The 7,817-nt window shown below is 45.8% G+C and overlaps 1 protein-coding gene across 1 annotated transcript in view; it reads right to left on the reverse strand.

Moving 5' to 3' along the window:
• The window catches only part of DNAI1 (dynein axonemal intermediate chain 1), a 247,207-nt gene that overhangs the window by 39,856 nt on the left and 199,534 nt on the right, over positions 1-7,817 (reverse strand). The window contains exons 15-16 of the mRNA XM_027839294.1: positions 7,455-7,544; positions 3,212-3,299 (exon numbers count right to left, since the gene is read on the reverse strand). Coding sequence (XP_027695095.1) covers positions 3,212-3,299; positions 7,455-7,544 — 178 coding nt within the window. The remainder of the gene's footprint in view (positions 1-3,211; positions 3,300-7,454; positions 7,545-7,817) is intronic.

The raw sequence follows: 7,817 nt of genomic DNA on the forward strand, positions 1-7,817 counted from the left end.
GTGCGCCATCTTGGGGAGGGTGGTGGGGAGGAAGGGGAAGAAAAATTTTAAACTCAAAAGCATATGAAAGTGATTGTTGATAAACCAAAATAAATTAATAATAAAAAAGTAATTGGAGGGTGATTCTACCCATAACAATATGACAGTTGGCTCTAGAGGTATTTCGAATGGCCTCATTAGAGCCAGGCACTGTTAAGGCAATATGCTTAGCTGGTACCTGCCTATCTATTGCTTAGATCAGGGGTCCTTAGCTGGAGGAGAGGGTCCACAAATTTGTTGTTTTTTTAAAAAATAGTTTGATACCTGCATTTCAATATAATTGGGTTTTTGGTAATCCTATATTATTTTATTATATATGTGTATGTGTGTATATATGTGTATATATATTTATATATATGTTATGCATTTAAAAACATTATTCTGAGAAGGGGTCCCTAGGCCTCACCAGACTGCCAAAAGGATCTAGGACACACAAAGGCCTAGAGCCTCGTCTGGCTCCACTTTTCTCCGTCTGCACTCTTCTTCCTCTTACCCCTCCCTGGTCTCAGAATTCACCCTGCCTACCTCACCAGGACCACCTCCCTATGCCAATGCCCGTAGCTCTGCTCAGGTTAGTGCAGGGCCTGGCCTTGGCTTGAACATTCCAGGCAAATCCCTGCTCTATTTACTGGTTTAACCTCTTGCCTGCCATTCTAGGCATCCTTCCCACCTGCTGGTTCTTGGATTGATGATATGGGACACATTAATATATTTTATATCCAGCCTCTTCAACCTGGCTGCAAGGAACCTAACTCCTGTCATAGCCATTCAGGCTGCTCCTGCATTATTCTCTGTCCTCCCACCTCACTTCTCCTGACAGCTTCTGGGTCTGGGATCAAGTGTTCACCGAACCTTTCGTATAAGAGTGGTGCTGTTACATGAGCTAGGCCCTGAACTGAAATTCAGGAGCCCCAGATTCTAATCCCAGCTCTACCACTGACTTGCTGTGTGGCCTTTGGGGATCTTCTTGCCCTCTCTGTGTCTCACTTTGACTCCTTTGTACTAGGGATAATATCTTCCTTACTTACCTGCCAAGATTAGTGTGAGAACTAAATGAAAAAAAATTGGCTGTAAACAGTGTGAAATGAAAATTAATGGTTTTATATTGAATCCTCTTTTTATGCTGTGCAGTATACATGTAAATGTTCTTTTTGCATATGTGTCTTTTTGGATTTAAGTTCAAAATGAATAAAAAATAATAAAGAAAATGATAAAGAAATGAATACAAATTTTAAAAAAGAAGAAATTGGCATACAGATATAAGGTCTTATTATTACTAGTCAAGGGAAATTTAGGAACTCTGTTACCAGTGGTTTAACAGAAAAGAATCACATCTTCCTGGCTGCTGCCTTGTAGAGATCTTACCCCGGTTCCTGTAATTGGGCTCTTGCCTTGCTCTTCAACCACCAAGTTCCCGCCTTGTCCACTTGTCCACTGGTTACGGTAACTGGGTCTCTATCTTGTGCCCCCTTTCAGTCTCTTCCCCCTAGCTCTGCCTTGGTTCCCTAACACCCACTCCTCTCAAGCTAGAGGCTCATCTCGTCCCTTTCCCTGATCCTCTCAAGGACTGGAGAGAGGTTCCTTTGGCAATCAATACCAGTTCTATTGGCTATTAACCAACCAATAGGCACTTATTATATACTATTATAGTCCCCATCCTTAAGGAGCTTACATTGAATTGGGAGAGACAACACACTTATATGCAGAATAAATACAAACTAAAAAACAAGGTAACTTGGTGGGGAGGGCCTTAGAAGCTGGGGGGGAGGGGGGCGGAATCAGGGAGAGTTTCACATACAAGGTAGTGCCTAAGTTGAGTCTTGAAGAAAGTGAAGGATTCTACGAGGCAGAGGTGAGGAGGGGGAACATGAATGGCACGAGGGAAAGCCAGTGCAAAGGCCTAGAAATGAAAGATGGAATGTTTCATGTGAAGAATAGCAAGAAAGTCAGTTTGATGAGATGGTGGTTCAAAAAGTAATATGTAACAAGGCTGGAAAGGGTGGGTCAGGACCAGGTGGTAAAGGGCTTTCTGAAAGCCTGCCCAGCCTCTTCTACCCATAACTGGACCTCTGTGACTCACATTCTCTTCTGTGAGGATCTATACCCATTGACTGTCATTGGCTTGATGCCAACTGCCCATCTGCCCACACCGCTGCTTATGGCTTGCTTCTGGGCCCTTTCCTGATTAAGGGGCAGTTTCTAAGGAGTCTCCAGGTCCTGGCTTTCTGGGGGTCTGACTTGTTCCACCATTAGACCAAGCCATGGTTCACTTAATCATTTAATGAACACTAAATGCTTTAATATGTTCAGGGCACTGAGGATACAACAGACGACAACAAAACAGAAGCTGTCCTCCAGGAGTTTGCACTCTGGGGAACTCCTCCCCACAGTGAGCCGTCCTGACAGCCACATGCTCCTCCTTCTGGTCAGTAGTCCCTACTCTATCCAAGATGCATTTTTCGGTGGAGGGACAAACTTAATTAATCAAGCATAGGCACAGGAACAGGGTCCATCTTGGCCTGGCTTGGAGCCAGACCATCTTCACTGGCTCCATTCAGCTTGACTGTCTTGCTTCATGACATTTTTGCCTGGCATGAGTAGAGGTTGCCCTGGCTTTTCTAAGAAATCTGTTTTTTTAACCAGGTTCAAAACTGCATTAAAAAGTCCATTTTTACCCACTTTTTCCAGTTAAAGGAAACTCTGGTTTCCTGTCCTGCCTGCTTCCCCTGGCACTTAGCGCAGTGCCTAGCACATAGTAGGTAAGCACTTAACAAATCCTAGTTGACTTGACTTACCTTGGCCCAGATCTGTGGCTCTTCAGTTCTTACTGTTTCCTAACCCTAGAGTTCTTCCCTCCTCCACCCCCATCTCCCTGGGGAGACAAACAACTCATGTCTGCCAACTTCCCTGGACATCAGGAGACCAGGTGCCCAGGTGTAGAGCATGGTTGGGAGTGCAGGAGGAAGGAATTGCCACTGGGAGATAATGAAAGTTCAGGGAGAGAGGGGCTCATTTGGGATTCCTCTGCTGCCTCATGGCCTTAGGCTGTCAGGACAAGGATAAGGATGGGGTAGGGCCCTAAAGCTGCCAACAAGGATGAGATGAACAGACAGGGAGGCCAAGGCCTGTCTGAGGCAGGGTTGATAGGCCTGTGGCTGGGCTGGGCTCATACCGATTGTGTACACGTTAAGTTCCTCTGGACCTTCAGTTGTGGTGCCCTCCACATTTAGCTTGATGATGTCGGTGTGCATCAGCTCATTCTGTGGGCAGAAAAGATGGTGGTGTCATTACCCATCCTGGGCTCCACTGGGTAGTGTTCCCACATGTTGTGATGGTGGTAGGGAGAAGGATCAGAGAAGGTGGACCTGGGGATTCTTGCTGCTAAAGAAGGAGGGAGAGCTTGGCTATTCTAAAGAACTTAAACTTAGAGCAGTGATTCTCAAACTTTTTATTTTTTGACAAGGCAACTGGGGTTAAGTGACTTGTCCAGGGTCACACAGCTAGCAAGTGCCAAGTGTCTGAGGCCAGATTTGAACTCAGGTCCTCCTGACTACAGGGCTGGTGCTCTATCCACTGCACTACCTAGCTGCCTCTTCTCAAATGCTTTATTCCTAGGACTCCTTTATACTTCAAAAAATTATTGAAGACCTCCCCTCCCCCACCAAGCTTTTGTTTATGTGGATTAGGTCTACTGATATTTATTACATTAGAAATTTAAAATGTCTTAGTATTATTATGAAAATAGCTTTAACCTTGCAGACCTCCCTGTGAAAGGTTCTTGGGGAACCCCAGAATCCTGAGGACCCTAGAACATAGTTTGAGAACCATTGGCTTTAAGAAAGGAGCCTCAAGAGCAAACTGGATTTTTATGTGGGATCAAGGCTTGAATGGTGGAAGCCTGGGGTCTAGAATATATATGGCAGAATCTAGAACACTGGGTAGCCAGGGCAAAAAAGAGCTCCCTTGTCCCCCTCTGTTCTTCTATTCCTTTCTTTCTGACTCTCCCCTTTCTATAACCTCAGAGTATTCCTGGGCCTCTCCTACAGCAATGGGCCACTAACAGTGAATCAAGGACTCCACTTGACTAAAGCATGAAACCATTTCTTAAATCCCTTGTGGTCAGCAGGTTTAGCCTGGAAATTTTATAGGAAATTGATGTTAATTTGAGGACCAAAGTAGACAAGGGCACAGGTCAGAGTAATGTTCTGAACTGATCTGGATGATCCGTGGACTTGCAGCTTCTGCCCTCATCTGAGGTGAGCTGTACCCTGGAAGCATCCTCAGTCCCCCAAGAAGTTGTGTCCTGGTCCCATCTATGGGGATGCCCCCAGGCCATCTCTTATGGTCTAGTTCTAGACTAGGCTGCACCTCTGTTCTTCAGCATCCCCCCATTTGAGGGAGGAAGTTCCCCTGGGGACCTCAGGTTTCAGGCCACTTCTCTTGCAGGCCCCTTTACCCCTCCTAGAAGTCTCCATGACGCTGGCCCCAACCTATTTTTCCCTGTCCTGTTCCATTGGTCTGGTACGTGCTTACCAGCTGGTTGCAAAGGCCTGTTTTACCTTTTGATGGAGTTCCACTTATTTATCTATTATTCAGAGATGACTAACACACCCTGAGCTCAGTGCCTGAGTAAAACTCATAACGGCTGACTCCTATTTCTCATTTTAAGGTTTCCCAAGCACTTTACATAATGTCACTTAAGACACAGTTATGTCTTATTACCCTGTGGGGCAGGCACTAAAGGCCTCCCTTTTCCAGGGACAGAAACTGAGACTTGGAGAGGTTACATAATTTGTCCAAAGTCACATAGCTAATATCAGAGGTGAGATTCAAACCCAGGTCTTCCTCACCCCAGAGAAGTAACTGTCTTGAATCCAGTGTCCCTGTTTTACAATACTCTTCAGCAATACCTTAAAAATGCATTAAAAGTAACTGACTTTAATTCCCAGCACAGGAAGAGTCTATCACCTACTTAAAATGTGACCTTGGGCAAGTAAGCTCTTTGGGTCTTAGTTCACTTACGAAATGAGAAGGTTGGTTTGGATTTGAGATTCTTAACCTGGGAAAAGATTTCAGGGGGTCTGAAAACTTGAATGGGGAAAAAAATTCCATCTGATTTTTACTAAACTTAACTGAAATTTAGCATTTCTTTCAATGATTTAAAACCATTCTTCTGAGCAGGGAGGGGTCCATAGCCTTCATCAGACTTCCAGAGGGGTCCAGGACACAAAAAAAGATTAACAACCTTTGGTCTAGATAATTTCAAAGGCTTCCTTCAACTCTAACTTTAGATTGAGCAGAAATCTACCTCCTTCTCCTTAGCTCTGACACTGTCTTAGTTTTGAATTATTCTGTGTGAGTCTTATCTCCCTAACCAAATGGTGATGCTTCTCCCTCCCACCCCACCCCCCAACTCTCTACTTCCAAGAGTCTACCTTCTGTCACAGACCATGGATGGAAATACAAGACCCGAATGACAGGGCTGTAGAACCTGGAGGGGTGCTCATGGGGCCTAGTTGATGGGGACAGGGCCTGAAGCAATGAGATAGGATCAGGCCAGGGTTTGAAACAGGGCTGACGACCAGGCCCTAGGCACAGCCCCACCTCCTAGAAACCCCTGGCTAGAGTAAGGGTATAGATGCTGCCTCCCATCTCAGGATCTTGTTCCAAAACTAGGTATTTCTAATGAAACCCCACACATCTTCAGGGTCTTGCTTAATCTCCATCTCCAGCAGGCCTTTTCTGACTACTCCAGGCCCAGGGACCTCTTTGCTTCCTGAACACACACTATCTGTGCTCTGCGCATCCGTTTGGCCACTTGATTCCATCACGAAATCACACCTCAGAGGCGATCTAGTTAGACCTGTGCCTTAGCAAGGCTTTCTTTTACTACATCCTGGAAAAAGTGGTCATCTAGGCAGGCTCCAGTGCTAGGGAACTCACTGCCTAATGAGTCAGCTCATAGTATTTTTGGACAGCTCTAATGGTTAGGAAGTTCCCCCTTATGCTGATCTGCTTTCTTCTCCTTAGCTCTGACCCTATCTGTTCTTGAATTATTCTGTGTGAGTCTTATCGCCCCAGCCAGACCGTGACACTACTCCCCTTCCCCTACCCCAGCTGTGTCTGTCCCTTCTCCTGTTTCTGCTCTAGCCTCACCCCAGCACAGGGGCAGGACCATGGCAGGACTCAGAGAATGCTGGTTGCCCTGAACTGAGCTGACTCTTAGGGACATCCAGACTATTCAGTTAAGGGTCAGCCCTCTGATGCTTACCTGTCTTTGCTGTTTCATCCCCTGCACCAGGAAGGGTCCTGGATTTCCCTTGTTGTAACTCTTTAAAACTCAGTTCAAATGCTCCCTCCTTCCCAAACACTCTGTCTCTCTGTGTCTCTGTCTCTCTCTCTCTTTGTCTGTTTCTCACTCCCACGGTTTAAAACAACCGTTACTTCATCAGACCTTGAATAGCAGTTTGTGCTATTAAAATGTACTTATTATGTTCTAATTTGTGTGGTTTTTTTTTTTTTGGTGTGTGTGTATACATCCTATCTTTTCACTAGGTTGTAAAGCTGATGGTATGTTCCAGATCCAAATGGATCTCCTCTGCACATAGTAGGGGCTTAAATGGTAGTTGTTGAATTTCATTGCATTGAACTATTTCTAGGAGAGGAAGATCATACATTAGTAAGGATTAGTAAGCAGCTGAATCATTAACCCTTTGGCTCCCAGTGCTTGGGAGGGCAGGACTTCAAGAGACTGAACTACAAAAATCAGGATTGATGCCTAAACACTAGGAAGCAGACAAGATAGCCTATAGTGAGATTCCCTCCATATGCTACTTTCCCAAGGTTTCTAAATGCTCTTGGGCAGGGCTGGCCCTTGGCCAACTTGGTCTCCATCACCCCCTGCCACTCTTTCCTCCACTTACCCCTCCCCCACCTGTTTCTGTGCACCAGGTTCTCAAGGCCTTCATATTGTTCCCAATACCCATGACCATGAACCTCTCTCATCCCTGTAAACTCTGCAGGGAAAAGAAAAGGAAAAGCAGGATGCAGGGAGAGGAGTAAAGAGGGCAGACAAATGCTTCTTTCTTTTTGTTCTCTTCTGAGGAGTCCCAGATTCCCAGGGAAAGTGAATTCTATCCAGGCCCAGATCAGTTCATAGGATCACAGATTGAGAGCTGAAAGGGCCCTTGAAGGATGGCAAGTTCAGCTCCCTCATTTGATGGAAGGAAAGTGATGCACAGAAAGGTTATGTTCACGATTACCCAGCTGGTAAGCCCCTGAAGTGGGATTTGAACCCAGAACCTCCTGGTCCCCAGTCCAGTGCCCTATCCACTATGCCATGCTGCTGTCTCTCCCTCCATTGGGGTTGGAGATAAACAAAGCTGGAGACACAAGGTGGGGCAGGGGATAATTACCTTCACCAGAGTCCAGGATACAATCCTCCCATCAGATGACACCGAAAAGAAGTTCAGATTATTGTCCATGTCGTCCTTCTGCCACCTGACCTGAAATGATACCAATCAATGGGGCAATGGGGCCTTGAACAGATCTGTGAGCTGGGACCCCCTAACTCTTATCATGCAACTAATTTCCTGTGACTAGAAAGGTTTGTACTTGGAGCAAGTACCATAAACTACGTCCAGAGCAAGTGTTGTGAAAGCCATCCACTTGAGGGGTGGGGGAAGACCATCCCTCAGTAAACAGAGTTCTGGGACCAGGAGGACCTGAGTTCAAATCCAGCCTCAGACACTTACTAGCTGTATGACTCTGGGCAAGTC

The sequence above is a fragment of the Vombatus ursinus genome, unplaced genomic scaffold (assembly GCF_900497805.2).
Source record: "Vombatus ursinus unplaced genomic scaffold, bare-nosed wombat genome assembly UNPS02014832.1, whole genome shotgun sequence".
NCBI lineage: Eukaryota > Metazoa > Chordata > Mammalia > Diprotodontia > Vombatidae > Vombatus > Vombatus ursinus.